The sequence below is a fragment of the Ammodytes marinus genome, assembly GCF_949987685.1.
Source record: "Ammodytes marinus genome assembly, chromosome: 5".
NCBI lineage: Eukaryota > Metazoa > Chordata > Actinopteri > Uranoscopiformes > Ammodytidae > Ammodytes > Ammodytes marinus.
Window position 1 is genome coordinate 11573232 of NC_137234.1, and position 16632 is coordinate 11589863.

General features: G+C 42.4%; 2 protein-coding genes across 2 annotated transcripts in view; one reads left to right on the forward strand and one right to left on the reverse strand.

Moving 5' to 3' along the window:
- Positions 1-651: 651 nt before the first annotated feature.
- On the reverse strand, positions 652-4300 carry ucmab (upper zone of growth plate and cartilage matrix associated b; the record flags this gene model as incomplete). The annotated part of the gene is made up of 5 exons (XM_080028668.1): positions 652-749; positions 855-953; positions 3761-3856; positions 4045-4110; positions 4243-4300. 5 exons carry the CDS (start codon positions 4298-4300, stop codon positions 652-654), a joined length of 417 nt encoding a protein of 138 aa, XP_079884794.1.
- Positions 4301-7224: 2924 nt separating this feature from the next.
- LOC307250874 (cyclin-dependent kinase 17-like) overlaps positions 7225-16632 on the forward strand; it is a 34044-nt gene continuing 24636 nt past the window's right edge. Inside the window, exon 1 of the mRNA XM_080028137.1 lies at positions 7225-7500. The gene's annotated coding sequence lies outside the window, so the exon portion shown is untranslated. The remainder of the gene's footprint in view (positions 7501-16632) is intronic.

A 16632-nucleotide genomic window follows, 5' to 3' on the forward strand; every position in this document is an offset into this window, starting at 1 on the left:
ATAAACTTTAAGAAACTTCGCTATTTAGGATACAATACTTCAAATTCACTAGCTTCTACTTCTTTATCAGACAGAGTAAGAAGAATTACATCATTGTTGGCTTTTAGTAAATTGTGATTATGGCCTATTTTCTGTCCCCTGACGTTTTATAGACACATTGACTAATCGATGAATTGCTAAAATAAGAAGTAGTTTAATTGATGATGATGAAAATAATCATCAGGTGTTCATCTACAGCACGTCCAACATAACACATTTCCTTATTTTCTGTATTTGTCCACTGACATTAAATGCGTTTCAGCCCAGTTTGTGACAAAGGTACGGTTCATAATTTCAACACGTATCAATCAATTATTATTACTTCTAACACATTTCTGGGGTCTGTCAGATCCTAAACAACAGGGAAGTAAAGTCAATGTCAACCACACAAGCATTAATAACACAATGGAAATTCTAATTCTGCTGCTGATCTCTAGTCTCTACTCTAAAGCTTTCAAGGCACCTCTCTCTCTCTCTCTCTCTCTCTCTCTCTCTCTCTCTCTCTCTCTCTCTCTCTCTCTCTCTCTCTCTCTCTCTCTCTCTCTCTCTCTCTCTCTCTCTCTCTCTCTCTCTCTCTCTCTCTCTCTCTCTCTCTCTCTCGTCCATGCAGTCTCAGATGGACTGACGGTTGTACTCCTGGGGAGGATGCATCCCGTCATAGTGGAACTCCCTCCACTGCTCGGTGCTCTCTCTGGTCCTCTCGTTTGTCTCTGGGAGATTGTGAGAATGTTTTTTTTTTTAGTGGGTGAAGAATGAGCCGGTCGAGTGAACGAACTCGTCGCTCTCAGATACTTCAGATATCAGGCTTTGCATACCATCGTTCTCCTCTTCTGCGTTGTTCTCATACTGGTTCCTCTTCTCCTCGTGGAACTCTCTTCTCCGCTCATCCGCAGCCAGAACCTGCCTCTGCTCAGCTGCAAAAAGGCGGAGAGGAGAGGAGAGGAGAGGAGAGGAGAGGAGAGGAGAGGAGAGGAGAGGAGAGGAGAGGAGAGGAGAGGAGAGGAGAGGAGAGGAGAGGAAGATGTGGATGAATTTACACTGTGAAATGATGATTGACTTAAATTCGACAGTGTGTTGTCATAATCAACCTCTACTTTCTGAGGAGAATGTGTAATGAACCAAAAAAGACATCAGACACATAAACAGTAGCCTACATCAAATATATTGAAACTGTTTTAAAATACTGCCTTAAAAAAAGGTTTTATAAAGGTTTTTCATTAGTTTCCTCCACTACACTGTTGGCATGTCCATTTACACAGTTTCAACAATCTGCAAAACGTTATTCTACATTAAATAATAATGAACTACTTTTATGAATGACACACATCTTTTTATGGACAAGAGCCATGTGTACAATTCAGAAATATGAGATATTTTACATGATACATTTTGTCTGGGAATACACTGCATCAAAAATTAACCACAGGTAAAGACACACACAGACTCAACACAAGACATTTTTAACATTACAAAACTAGGCTACCACAGAACTGAATCACCGCATCTGAACAAAAGCTGCTTCCCGTGACCTTCACGAAGCTTGTGATTCACAGAAGTTGCTCACAGTAACCACACAAGGCTGGAGCCCACAGTGATGTAAAAAGAATTCTAATGAGTCATGTCTCACTGTTTTTACTAGATATATACTTATATGTGTGAATAGAAATAAAGCTAATTTTAAATATAGGTTCACATTTTCCTTTTCATATCTTAATATGAAAACCCTCAAGGCCACGTGGACAGCTAATGATTTGTAACTGTTCTCTCTGTCCACACTGACTGACTATGAGGAGACCTATTTCTAATACAGCTCCAATGTAAGTGATTGAGGACACCATCCAAAAACTGAAATGAGACTTGAGCAGACGGAATCAAACAAATCAAGCTGGTATTTTCCACACTTCCCAATCTCTTTGGGTCATCAGTAGCTTGTTATTTGGGGATTAAAATGCATTAAAATAAGATTCTGAAAAAATTAGGCATATGTATCATGAAATATATTGTCATTTAAGTTTGAGGAACTTTACAAAAATTCGATTTATTTTAGGCTATGCTCGACTATTTTGAACCAATCACGATAATTAGTTCTCTGCCTGAAAATTCTATAAAAACAATGACTGTTGCCGTGGAGACCTTTTGATATGGTCACGCCCACACAGTCCTGCAAAACCTTGTACACAGTAAAAAAGTAGATTTTTTTTACAACGTTTTAAATTACTGTATGATCATTTATTTTCAATCAAATTTTCTTAAAAGCATATTTAAACACCTAACCTTGATATAATATATTAATTTTTACTATTTTAGATCAGGTTTCCAGAGACTTTAAGAGTCCGATGTCTGCGTATGGATGTGAAAAACTTTGCTTCAAAATTGAGCATCACCTCATACGCCCACAGAAGCAGCTAATACACATGTCAAATATTCCCCTTTGAGGCAGATGGTGTGCTTTCATGCCATTGTGGAGCGGTAGAGGCTCTTCAAAGTGAACACAGTCTCACATGTTTCCACTTTGGCTTCTCCCTGACCCCTTTCAGCCAGTGTGTCGGGCAGCACATTCAGCTCTCAACCGCTCACCCACTCACTAGTCCATCTCAGTCTTTTCACAATTTACACCGCTTTGTGTTCATTTGGTCCAGCACGCAGAAGCATGTTACACAAGTCCAGTAGTTCAGAGCAGCAGCCTCAGTGTGTGCTCTCACCTTCCTGTTGGCAGAACTGTACATAACAGCGCCTCTAAATCACTCCAGGATGTCAAACCTTGTACAGCATGTGAATTTTCCCAACACCTGTGATGAGAGTATTCACTGATATGCTCTTGAGGTGAGCGTGTGTGTGTGTGTGTGTGTGTGTTTGTGTGAGCGAGCGAGCTCCATGCTGCCCTGTGGCTCCTGCTCAGCCTCCAGCAGAGGACTCAGAGCTGCTGTGAGCGGGTCTGAGGCTGTCTCTGTTTAGGCCTCGCCTTCACTAAACTCTGAACAGCTGCCACCATCACAAAAACAATCAGGTTGTCATTGACATGTTTTTCTGACAGTCATTTCAAGCTACTAAAAGGAATATTTCATCTGTCGTTGTGCTAAAAAACTGAACACTGTTGACTGTTTCCATTACAATGCAGTGTCTCTTTATGTATGGGGACAAAAATAAGTTTGATCTCTTATTTCAGATGCATTACAAATTTTGACTTTGCACAAAAACTTTTCACCGTGCTTTTATGATCAGTGCTTTGTTGCAGCATCCGTATTTTCTTGCAATGTAATGCATGACATCTGATGTGTTTGTGTACTTTTCTGGAGGGCCAATTGTGCAACACAATTTCTCTAAAGGGACATTAAGTGTTTCACTCATACAGTATGGATTCAATGCCATCTAATACACTTTTCTGAGATAACTTTGTTGATTTCAGAGCAGTAGTCATTACTCATATCTAGGAAAGACCTCAAGCATTCAAACATTTGCTTGATTTTCATGTTCATGTTTAAGAGGTGAGACAAATTGTTTCAGTAATTAATTCAATAATTTGAGTTATTATCAACTCGGATGCAACATGATGACTTCCATCGTGGCTTAATAGTAAAGAAATAAGTGGGTGTGTCTGTAACCTGTAAATGCCCTTGGTTAAGATAAAGATGGCAACAACTACCACAAACACACACATTGCATTGACAGACCGGTCAGACCTCGGTCCAAACTGCCACAAACAAACTTAGAGTGAACTCACCGTTAATCTCGTCCTGAGACTTGGCGCCCCGTCTGGTGCGTTTTCTGAAGAAGTTCAAGGCATCGGTCTCTTTCATGAAGATCTTCTTCAGCGGGCCTGCAGTGGAGGCAGGTGGAGATTCAGCTCACAACATAATTAAGGGATGTATAGAGAGAGGGAGAGAGAGGGAGAGAGAGGGAGAGAGATAGAGAGGGAGAGATAGAGAGAGGGAGAGAGATAGAGAGGGAGAGATAGAGAGAGGGAGAGGACGCGGAAGAGGTCCAGCTGATGATGTATCTCCTCACCTTGTGGATCTTTGGTGTTGCCCGTGCTGCTGCTGGGCACAGCTGCGGAGTCTGCCTCTGGAGAAACTGGGTCAGAGGACAAAACAGAAAGTTCTCTGAATTAAAAGACAGAATTTATAGCCTCCCACGCTTACCTCTCTGCGAAATACGAAACAAACAAACATCTAGCATCACGCTGTAGCCTTCAAAGACACTCACAGCAGAGTGCAAAGAGCACTGCGAGGAGAGCCAGGAGGGTTGCACGCGTCCAAGACATCTTCAAGTTCTGGGTCTGAATAGTTGTGTGAGGCAAGTAACTATTCAGCAAGGACGAAGAGGTGAGTCTGTAAGAGGCGGGGTGGGACCTGGGGGAATATTGAAAGCTGTCAGAGGACAAGGAGAAAGGGAGGGGCCCTTCACATTTGATAAGATCCACCAAACAGGAGAGAGAGTTTCCAAGTGATGGAAGGATTTAAACTGATTCCCTGTTTCATATAAATGAATGTTGGTTACATTAAAGCCAATGAGTTGACGCAAAGTTGATTACGCCTATCAGCGCTACACATTTCTCAGTATGGCAGCGTTTACAAACTGGTGTCAACCCCCGACACTGGCACAAGAGCTCAAGAAAAGCCCACAACATGTTTCAGTTGTTGATTCTACTGCTAGGAAGAAACCTGGACCTACAGCAGGAGGTATAAAATCCATGCGCTAACCTCATGAAGATGCACCATCAGAGTTGTTGTAGTTACTCAGAATTCTTCATGGGGCGATAAAAGTTAAGAATAGCTTCAAGATGACGTTTCTGAAGATGAAACAACGGAAGACTTGGTTTGGTGTTTGTTAATGCATCTGTAAAATTCCATGTGGCATGGGTCATGCAAATGACCAGACACGAAAATAAAAATATTCATCAATTCATTCACTTATTCATTCATACAATCATCCATTAAAGGTGCTGTAAGTGGAATGGTTCTTTTAGCAAACTTCCTGTCAGTTACTGCAGTTGGCAGTCCCCTCGCTCGTCCCTACGTCACCACATTAATGCACTGCGGTCTTCAAGCAGCGAGTTATCTAGTATCATCTCAGATCCTTAAGTGTGATAAAACATGATAAAAACCATCAAAACAGACATTAGGAAGGATGTTTACCTGCTCCACCATTGTAGGCGCATAAACATTCACCCATCTGTCGCTCTGGCGTGCATGGCAGTGAGACCATGAGTGAGACGGGTGTCGGTTTGTAGCGTTCTCTCTTGTGATTGGATATTATTTTCGGGATCCCAGAAAAGTTTATTTGCCGATTACATGCAGAGCAGCTGACTGAGAGATCGGCTTTATGAAACGCGCACATTATGTAAGTGATCACTGTATGAATAAAGAGCGATTTAACACTTATATTAACATAAATAAATCGCTTACTTCACCTTTAACCACTTATTTTTTCACTTTACTGCAATTAAAGTAAACCTTCTGCAGCAGAAACTGGGCCAAGTGTTTATCTTATGTCAAGTGTGACAAGTATCAGGAGCCATTTAAGGCCTGTGTCTGTAGTCATACAAAGGGAAACGTATTGGGCTCCCTATTGAAATAAGACTGCAGGCTGAATATGCACCACGTCCCTGGTTAATACCTATACACTTACAAGAGAAGAGATGGATGACAGATGACAGAAAACACAAACACTGCCGGGTTTTTTTGGAAAGAAAAAGTGTCAGAAAACAACCAAGGCCCAGAGCTGGAGTGAGGTTTTTAATTTTCATTGCCAAATGTCAGATTTAGCTGAAAGAGGCCCCCTCAACAAGGCCACGCTCTCTCTCTCTCTCTCTCTCTCTCTCTCTCTCTCTCTCTCTCTCTCTCTCTCTCTCTCTCTCTCTCTCTCTCTCTCTCTCTTGCTTTTGCTTCTTCATGAAGTCCTTCAGGAAAGTATGCTGATTTTATGTTTGCTAGAGTTTCTTTCCCACCTGAATTCTGGCTGTGCCCCAGAAAAGACTGAATGTTTAAACTGTTTCACCGGGGCAATCCGAGGTAGAGGGATTGTTGCTCAGGGGTAGTGAGAGGAAGCTTGAGGGAGGGGTTTATGAGTCTGTGTTAGAGAGGAAAGGAGGAGGAGGAAAATATATATATTATAATAATTATATAATAGTAGAACTGCATGTAGATAACACAGACATTAATAAACATTTGTTTGGCACATGCTGAATAACGTGTGTTGGCATCTTGCCCCATGTTAAACTACATTTCTTGAGTAAATGTACTTTACACTACATTCCAGCACTAGGTAAACTTGTTTCCTCATTACACACCCCTCTGTTACTGACATAAATCTCTAACTTATAGCCTACTCATCAATAAATAGACTCCCCCCTCCTCTAGTCATCCACTGTGAAATGTTGGTATTTTTTTACCCCACTCCCCAATTCCTTTGGCCTAGTTTCACTCCTGGGTATAAGTAGATGAGTTATATTTGCCAATGCCATACATTTGCTTAGATTTGGTTGCAAACCAAGTAAGCCTAGTTTAAAACCCTTAATCTTTCTTACTCATCTTACTTTTTATAACATTATAATATTATAACACCTGTGTTTTTCTTTTCTTCTTCTTTTGGCGCTGCATTTAGGAGGGGACACATTTCTATTTTTTATTTTACTCACTTATACTTGTAGGCTGATTGAGATGTAACAATAACGGATCTTTAATCTTGAAATATGGTCTCAGACTTTAAAGTTATTGTAGACCTTTTCACACATTAAAATGTAACCCTCCTCTCCCCCACAATCCCCACACAGGGCAACATGGTTTAGGTTTAAGATTAATGAATAAAAACAGGTAGGCCGACTGAGGAAACACTATCATACATCTCAACAATTTGAGGACCGTGAGTTTTGGACCCCACCCTGTTTACTTCCGTTCTAAATTGGGATACACTGTAACGAAACCGAATTCCCCAGTACACTGGGGATCAATAAAGTATTTACTCGTGTGTTGGTTGTGAAGTAGCCTGTGGGGCCAGTAGGGGCCGCTGTGTTGCCACACTAACCGCCGCGCTTCCTTTCTGAGGCCGATAGGTGGCACTGTTTCCCTGCTGTTTACACCTGGATGACACGGCCGTGCGGTGGCAGCGTCAGCAGGATGAGGACCGACACACTCGGATCAACGAGTAATCACCAGCGTCCCTCACACACTGCCATGGTCTCTGCGACGGACGAACCGTAGGAGGCGCTTCCTATTTGCTTTACCCGGAGTGAAACTTTAACCTTTTAAAGGAGCAACGCCATGTTATCGGACGGAAATAAGCGACAGTAACGACTATAAAAGTCGCCAACGCCACACGGAAACCACAAAGGAGAAGCAGTCGGTGCTGTTTTTTTTCCCTTTCTTTTTAACGCTCGGAGGTGAAAAAAAACACCACGGCATCCGGCCTGAGAAGAAGCTCCGAGGTCGGGGACTCCGGTCGGAGCAACGTTCATCGTTTCTGGTGAGACTTGAGTCTTTTACCCCAGTAAAATATCCGGTGTTGTTTGTGTGTGTGAATTTTAATCGGCTGAAACCTCGCGGGTCATGAACGTTCACGCCACCACCGCTGCGTGGACACAAAACAGGCTCAACAATGCAGTAATGTTTACCTCCAATGAATGCAGCCGCTTGTTGTGTTAGCTCTTCACTTTGTCCCACTGAGAAGGGACTGAATGGGCCGCTTTTTAACCAAAACAAACCTCAAATTGAACTGCTAGCAGAATAAATGAATGGTAAAGTCAACTTTAAATGCTTTATCATTCCTGCCCCCTCATGACAGAGAGCAACACAAACACTCATTTGCTTGTTTGTCACTGTATGTGTAGGCTAAGAGGTTTGGTAGCCTATAGAAAAAGAAAAAGCTGGTTTGCTTGCTGGCCGCTCTGCATGTTTCGTCATGCGTAGTTGCCAAAACACACCAACTGACCCCCATTTACAGAGGTGTCCTGTCCAAATTCCTCTACAGCTACTAGAAACGAAACACAGCTACCGTAAACTGTACCAGCCTCTGAACTCTCACACGGTCAGTATTAGCAGCATTAAGCCGTCTCAGCTGTTGTAGGGAGGCCTGGACAGGAGCCTGCATCAGACAGGAGAGGAAAGGAGGGGGCACTAGTTTAAGATGAGCCACCAGTTTCTAGGAATCTCCAAAACACAAGAGGCAGCTTTCAGCGAATTCCTGCACTTATGACTTCTTCCCATAGAGATAGACAACCTCGGTGTGTGTGTGTTAGAGAAGCTGGCAGGATGTCCAAAAGGAAGACATCATTGTTCTGGATGATGAGGGGGAGGGAGTCCTGCTCATGGCAAGCAGATGAGGAAGTTCCTTTTAATGTGAGGACACCCAGGAGTCTTTGTGGTTAGCCTAGACAAATATTAACAAATAAATAAATACATATATAGGCCCTACACCTATATCTATATCAGCCTTTTTCTAATACACACTCACATCTGAAAGCTATGACCAACTGTTCTGCTTTGCATGGGACCAAACTCTTAATTTGTGTGAAACTACTTGCTATGAAACTGCAATTTAGAGAAAGAAAAAATGTCCACAACAGTCAGATAATTGCTGCTCCTCATTATACGAACTTTGCAGATTAACTGATTTATTTATTTATTGCTGTAAAGTTTTTTATTTTATTCTGAAAACTGCCTATTTGAATTTCCTTTGGCCCAAGTTGAAATTCCAAATATTTACTTCAAGGGACAAAGAAAACAGGCAGATAATCACATTCACACAGAAAGTTTGAACCAGTAAATTTTTATCACTTTGAAGCAGTTTCTGATTAGTTTTCTCTTGATCCTCCAGCCCATTCATGACCTAATAATTTCAGTTATAGGATCTATTATACCATGATTTGATTATGCTGATGGTCTTTAGTTGGTGATAGGCCTATATAATTATCATCATGTTGTTTTGTGTTACAATAGCTGAAGTTTCTGTACGAAAACTCAACTTTACTTTGAGGAAGATCACTGACTATTTTCCTAGCAAATGTATCCTTTATGAAGACAAACCAAATTTCTCTGATGTTAAATGTTGTCAACCAGCCGAGCAGAAACGACTTAAACATAACTGCAGTCAAAAGTCTGATATAAATCAGAAACCTCATCTTCAAAAATAAGGACAGAAGCAAGCATTCAGTGCCAATTATTGATCGTTTTTGATACTTTAAAGATGGAGTCAGTGATTCTGGATAACCCTTGTTGTCCGAATCACTTTCTGTCAAAACCAGTGAATATCTCCCCACGTTCTGCTACGTGTGTGTGTGACAGTGTGAGTGCGCTGAAAAACATCGGTGTTAGCCTAGGTTCTGTAACTGACACTGACTCCACCTTTTAATACAGAAACATTTAGTTGGTACTAAAAAAAGACATATTTGCATTCAATATCCAGTCCGACTTATCAATTCACAGTATATTCACTGACGGCTCTCATTTCCTGTGACCAGCTTTCAGTTTGAAAGTTACAAGCTGTTGAACTTTTTCTTGCAAGACTTGCATCATCCAGGAGCTTCAGGAGTTGTGTGTGTCTTACGGTTTGGGGCTGAAAACAGCTCGTGTTGAGGCGGGTACCTGCAGGGAGCTGTGTGTGTTGTGGGGTTGTTCCCTTGGTGAAGGCCTTGGGGATAGTGGTGGCACGGTAACCTGACCCACCGTGAAACAGCTGTAGCCACGCAGGACTGATCCCTCGGGTCCCAGTGCAGATCCGATGATGGTCCAGTATGTGTACAGGGTGTGTGTGTGTGTGTGTTCTTTATTGGAGATATTTTTTTTGTGTGCCAGACATTCATTCTCTGTTGGACATGCAATGATACACAAAATCATTTCAAAGCCAACTTCTAGACTATCTAGGTGATTACATTTTACAGGTTTCGTCAAGACATCTTTTGACTGTGTGTTGGGTGTGTGAGCTCATGTTTAAGCGAATGGCCAAGACAGCTGGCTGAAGGTTAATGTGTCACCGCTCTCTGGGGAGCAGCTGCTATGTCGCAGGCAGCACTCCTGCCTATAGATAGCCATGAATACAAACTCTTCCTCTTTTTCTGTGCTGCATTAACACAAGAGCTCTGGCACCAGGCATGCGGCACAGACCCCTCACATGCAGTTGACCCCCACAAGACAAATGCTGACTTCTTGCAAGTTTGGCCGCCGCCTCCTCACTCAGATTCTCTATCTCGGTCTGAATCTGGGATCATCTGATGGAAGATCCCAAGCCAGCTGGCCCGTTTGATCGAGTCATTCAGTAATGACTTGCACCACATATCTGGTTTGTCATCTGCTGTATTAATATCTGAAACAGGTGAGGGACAAATATTGCCCCTTTTTTTCTCGTCACTCTTGGCAGGATTTGCCGGAGCTGTCGCGAAACACTTGTCTGGTCTTTATATGGCAACAGACACACACAGACACAGACATGCGCACAGTTTCATCCCAACCAACGTTATTGCAGCCAGCATAGCTCTGCATATTTGAGATTTGCTGAGGGGTGTGTCCAAGATTAAGTTCTCTCCGGTGTAATAAAAGACCATGTTAAATCTTGGTGTTTGGTTTTTTAATTAGCTGAATTTAGAAACACCCCCTAGGCCAACTGTACCTCGGCTCAGTAGTTTCTTTTTATAATCGGGGATTGAAAAGGTAGACCACTATTTCAAAGGCTAAAAATAAATGTCAGGTTCCTTCTTAATGGGCATTATCCGTTTTCCATTTCATTCAAAGCTTTAGTGAGTTTTCCACAACAGTTTATCTTTATTCAAATCCATACATCCCTTGAAGATCAACATACACTTTTAATTCCTCGAATGTGAGGATTGGCTCCTTTTGAAATGAAGTAAAATGAACTTGTTTGTGTTTTTAAGACTGTTGGTCGGATAAAACAAGAAATGTGAACTTGGGCTCTGTCATACATAATCATCTAACTAATTGATCATCGATAATCTTTTCTTCTAGTTTTTCAACCAAACACATCAAACATTCTCTGTAACCATTACCTGAAATAAAAGTTTTTGCTGCTTTTTATTTTTCATTTAAGAGTGAACTATCTTTTGTGTGTTAGTCTGCTGGTAGGAGAGAACATGGCATTTTAAGACACCTTCGACTCCAAACGATTAATCCAATAATAACATAAAAATAGATCAATCCCTAAAGAAAATATTTGCTAGTAGCAACCCACTACTGGTTAACTGCAAAACAATCTTGTGTTTCATGCAGCTGTTGTAGAAAGAAAGTCAGTTACAAACAAGGTACCACCATAACTTTCCGCAGGGTTTGCTAGAACACACAACTGTGCCCGGCATGCAGTCTGTCTGAAATGACCACAAAGGCTACTGGGAGCTGTTTGTCTTTGCAGTTTGATATGGAAACAGATAGTCTGATAACCCCCCCACTCCTGCTGCCTGCCCTTAAGTTAGATAGCAGCTAGACCTGACGTCCCCTTCTAACAGGTGTGTGTGTTTGTGTGTGTGTGTGTGTGTGTGTGTGTGTTTGTGTCCTGCTGGTGGGGTGAGTTCAGACGCGTACGGAGGGGAATGCTAATTGTTGCTCTCTCTGATGCTAATGCTCGGCTCACAAACGGACGCCAGGTGACTTGACTCAGATCAGATGAGTCCCCACCTCACCGATTATCCCCATAATGAGCCATGTCTTTTGTAATCATGCTGCCTTTTTATCTAGAATACATGGAGGTTATCAACATATCTAAATATGTATCTATGGGGAGAAATAAATCTAATGGCTGTAAGATTTCCAGGATCCAGTATGACAAATTGTTTTATTTGATCCTCAAAGGATACCAACCACACAAATGTGGGATGTTTTCAAAATATTAGATTGCAAAGAGGAGTAAAACAATTATTTTGGAGTGACACGAGCCTGCTGCCTGCCTGATAATATCAGCCCCTATCTGTTGATCTCAGCATCCCTGCTGTCAACCCAGCTGGGTCCACAAGGCTTATCTGTCGCAATTCATGCTGGTCTTTCATCCCCATTCATAATCTGCGTCATCACATGCAGTGTAAGTGGTGCTCAGATGTATAGTATTTCATTTAAACTTGTTTGATTTCAAAGTTGTTAAAATATTCCTGACATATCTACAAAATGGGAATGAATCAAAATTGGTTAAGCTTCTAAATGAAATGTTTATACTGTGTCTTTAGGTATAATAATATTTTAGACAAATGTTGTCACATGACTTATCAAGCCATATGGGGCAATGTTAAAATACAGCTATTGGTAGTAGACTACTGAAGTCGATTGTAGCTACAGCAATTTTAACTTAAGAAATGATTAAATTAGTCATTTATCATATACCCATAGGCCAAATATAAAATGTTTTATCTGTTTCTCAAATGTGAATTTCTCTTCCCTTTCTCACTTTTATTTTTTTCGAAATTCAATAGCCTTGGATTTTCGAATGCAGGGTTTCCCACAGGATATTAAAAGTGTGGCATTTGCTTTGTGAAATAGTGCATGTATTGATTTTTCCTGAAGGTTAAGTTGTTCAAGGCTTAGTTTGCCGGCCTCCGCTGTGCTGTGAAACATGGTTGGAAATATGGAAACCTTGGACTGCTATGGACAAAGCAAATGATTGCAAGACTTGACCTTGGGCTCAGAACATTGTGATATTTGGTATTTTTAGGGCTGCAGCGGCTAATGGTCCAATGATTATTTTTCTTGATGAATTGTTTGTTGGAATGTAAAACTTATAAAAACTGTGAAAATACCCATCACAAAATCCCAGAACACCCCAATATATTTAATTGGTTACAATTGAATACAACAAAAGCTTGAACCATGAAATATTTGTTATTTGGGCTGGAAAATAACTTGATAATAATATAATATAATAATATAATGTAATATAGTATATAAAAGTGTTGCAGGATTCATATTTTAATATTATATACATACTTTTAAGTGGAAAATAAATTGGTGAATCCTAAAGATTCAATTAGACATTACGGAAACAGAGATTTGAACTTTCTTCCTGTTCCTACCAAATCATATTATAACTCACTATCTCTTTAAACTGCAGCTTACAAACCTGCGATAATAAACGTGGTCTTCTGACGTCTGACTGTGGGTTGCGCCGGGCCACAGAGAAAGCTTATGGAGGAGCAGGCCTGTCACTCACTCACTGCTATAACCATGGCAGCCGTGTGTTAATCAGCTGGTGTTGAATGTTATTGCCCGTGAGATCTGTGGCTGTGCGTCACTGGTCGGGCCTGGCCTCCTTCGGCCATAGGCTCTGGCCGAAGCTACTGTTGTGTTTCCCAATACACCCACACATCACCACTGACCTGTCTTTCAGCACCGCTCAGCCCTGCACACACACAGGTGAAAACAGCGTGATGAATGAACGTGTCAGTGAGAAGAGCAAAGAAAGGAGGTTAAAGGTGCAGTCAGTGATTCTGGAGAATGCTTGTTGCCAAAATCAGTGAATATCTGCTGCTCACAGTCAGCTACCTGACCGTACTGTGTGTGTGTGTGTGTGCGCTAACAAATCTGGTGTTAATACACAACCTAGCCTTTGTAAACGGGCTTGTTGCTTGCTACCTATGGTGGGCCCCAATTGTTTTGTTGACATAAACGTTTACAGAGTCTAGGCTGTGTATTAAAATCAGATTTTTTTTCAGCACACACACAGTACGAACAGGTAGCGGATCGTGAGGAGATATTCACTGATTTAGACAAAAAGGGATTGTGACAACAAGCGTTCTCCAGAATTGCTGATTCCGCCTTTAATATGCTGGGAGCAATGGTGAACCTGGCTCTGGTTTAGTTCATTAAGATCTTACTGTAGCAGTAAAGCTGCTCACCTGCTGCATTGTGGGAAGCATGCCTCCCCGCCTGGTTGTCATGCTCAGCTCAGCAGTACGCAGCACAGCACTCTACCTCCTGCGTCTCCTGAAAAAAAGACTACTTTCTACCGTGCACAATGCAGCCTTTATATAAATTCCCCATAATGGAGCCAGCTCCTTCACTCATGTCCTCATTGTCTTGGCCGGGGATGAGAAAAGGCTGCTCTTTAGAAAAGCAGGGGCTGAGCTCACCCCGTGAATCATGCCAACACAGTCACACTTGTTCTCTGCCATCCTCTGTAAGCAAGGCAGCCATGGGGGGAGAGGCGTTTTCTAGGCCCCCTGGTCTCCTGAAGGCAGTGACGTTAGGTGGTTGATTGAACCCTATAGGGGTCATAGAGGGGTTGCGACCTTGCCTTTCCTCTTCCTGTTTCTGCGGGTGGTACCGACGACAATCAGCCCGTGGTGGCAGTGACTGTGACCATGGTGTGAGTGGTTTGGTGTAGCACAATTGGGACAATCGCTCAGAGTCTCCTGCGGGGATGTTGGCATGCAGAGCTCCAGTCTGGCTTTACAGGGGCTGTCGTGGGGGGTGGTGTTCCCTCACAGCAGGAAGTCTGGCCTTCCCCTTTTTTATTGGCCCTCTGTTCATGATTAGAGCCGTCGTTGTAGGACAAAATCCATATGAAGCATATGTCTATTGTCACCACTGCAGCATCCATAACGCCTCAACCCCCCTCCTGTTTCCCCAGTTTCACCCCCGTATATGCTGCAGACTGTACTGCAAGGAAAAACAGGAAGGCAAAAAGCAATTTAGCATCCAGCTGGACATGTCAGAGATTGTCTGTGAGGCGAGAGTCACGTTATGGTGCGTGTTGATGGCTTGGAGATCAAAACATAGATTTAGTTTGAGGGGAGGGGGGGGGGGGGGTTGGGGGTTGTTGTGTGAAATGGAGGGAGACGGAAAATCGGCATGCATGCAGTCTCCTGTCGTGCTCTGCATTTTCAACATGGAAAAAAAGCAGCAGGGGTTGCCGTGGAAACAAATCCCGAATCAGCGCAGCACTCGGACCCCTCGGCTCACTCAACATCCCCCCCCCCCCCGCCCTCCACCTCATCCTCCCCACATTGGAGCTCAGACCGGCCTACTTAGGGGAGCGGGCATGAGGCTTCAAAAACAGGGATCATGTCCAAAGCTCAGCACTCGATCCCAGAGCTGGAACGTGGGCCAGCGGATACGGGGGCACAGTAGACTGACTGCCCCCTCCTCGCCACTGCTGCCAATAACTGTCCACGGAACATCCACGGAGTGATTTGTATCAAGAGTGTGCTAGATATAAAGCCATATACCGGTTATTTATATTATATGAGGTTAATGTTCCCTCTCATATGATCCCCTTTATACACTTCATCTTCCCACAGCTGCATTTCCGGCGGACACCACACAATTGATCAAAACGCGTAAGGCGGTTTAGTTTGTCCATTCTGTTCTGTATAAACATGGCAGTGCAACATGGCGGCTTCTGTATAAAAAATATACCATTTCTATAACGTCTGTTCTCAAAAAACGCCAATACCGTTCTACACAAGAGGGGATTCTGGATATATTCATGGAAACGGAAGAGAGGTTAACTTCCAAAACCAGCAGTGAGTTGCCTTTGTTAGTTGATCCCAATTTGGTGCCAAGGTAATCCTGATTTGAGCTTTACCCAGTGATTGTAAACACATTATGGTGATTTCGTTGGTTGAGAATAATAGAGTTATATCAGAATGAACACAGTGAAGCATTTAGCTGCTTAAGAGACAGATCTTTCTCTCAGGAGTTGGTAGAGACCAAGGACAGAGGTAAAAGAGGGGAAACATTGGACCTGAAGCTGCAAGGCAGACTAACACAACCTCAAATAAAAGCTAATGCTGATGTCCTGTAACAGCTTGATGTGTAATTAAGCAACAGTTTGCCAAGTTTGTTTGATCACCATAAAATGTGATTTGTCAAATTGTCGATTATAAAATCTATTGTATATTTAAAGCTTGGTCTGTAACTATGAGCCTGCTGGATATTATTCTGTTTGCCTTAATTTCATAATACGATGATGATATAATAGGGAGAAAGAGAGGAAGTAACGTAACAAAGATTTCTGGCAAGAATGTTTCAGCCGCATAATGCTCATCCTAAACCCGCTCAACCAGCAGGACTGAACCCCCTGGAGGCTTTTTACTGTCACTGTTAGACAATTTTGAGGTATTCAGGCTCAGACTTTTAGCTACATCCAAAGCTGTGAAAATATGAAGTGTGCTTGTGTAGTTTTAAGTGCTCGCAATCTGCATTTTAACACTTTGTCTTTGTCTTAGTATGCTTTGGCCAAAGGCCCAGTTCAGACAGACTGTTGCTGCTGTCGGCTGTGTGGAGGGAATAGTGGCAGGCTCTTAAAGCTCTGTGTGCAAACTTTGCAAAATCCGTGGCTGTATCTGTGTGGTCTATTCTCACAGCAGATGATGTATCTTCACAAACAGATGCTCATGGGCTATTTATGGTTATTCATGTGAAACGAAAGCTTTGAATCAAGGAAGGCACCATGTTTAAACCTTGGTTGCTGCTGTTGTCATATTTTTGGAATGCTTTATTGTAACTTTTTCCTTTAAAGATATTTATGGGGCACTTTCACCATTTATTGGACAGTTGTACAAAGAGGAGGCAGACAGGAAACAAGGGGAATGACATCAAGGTTGTCGTGCCGATTCGAACCAGCAATGTTGGGGTAATGTGGCATGCATGGTAAGTTACCACTCGG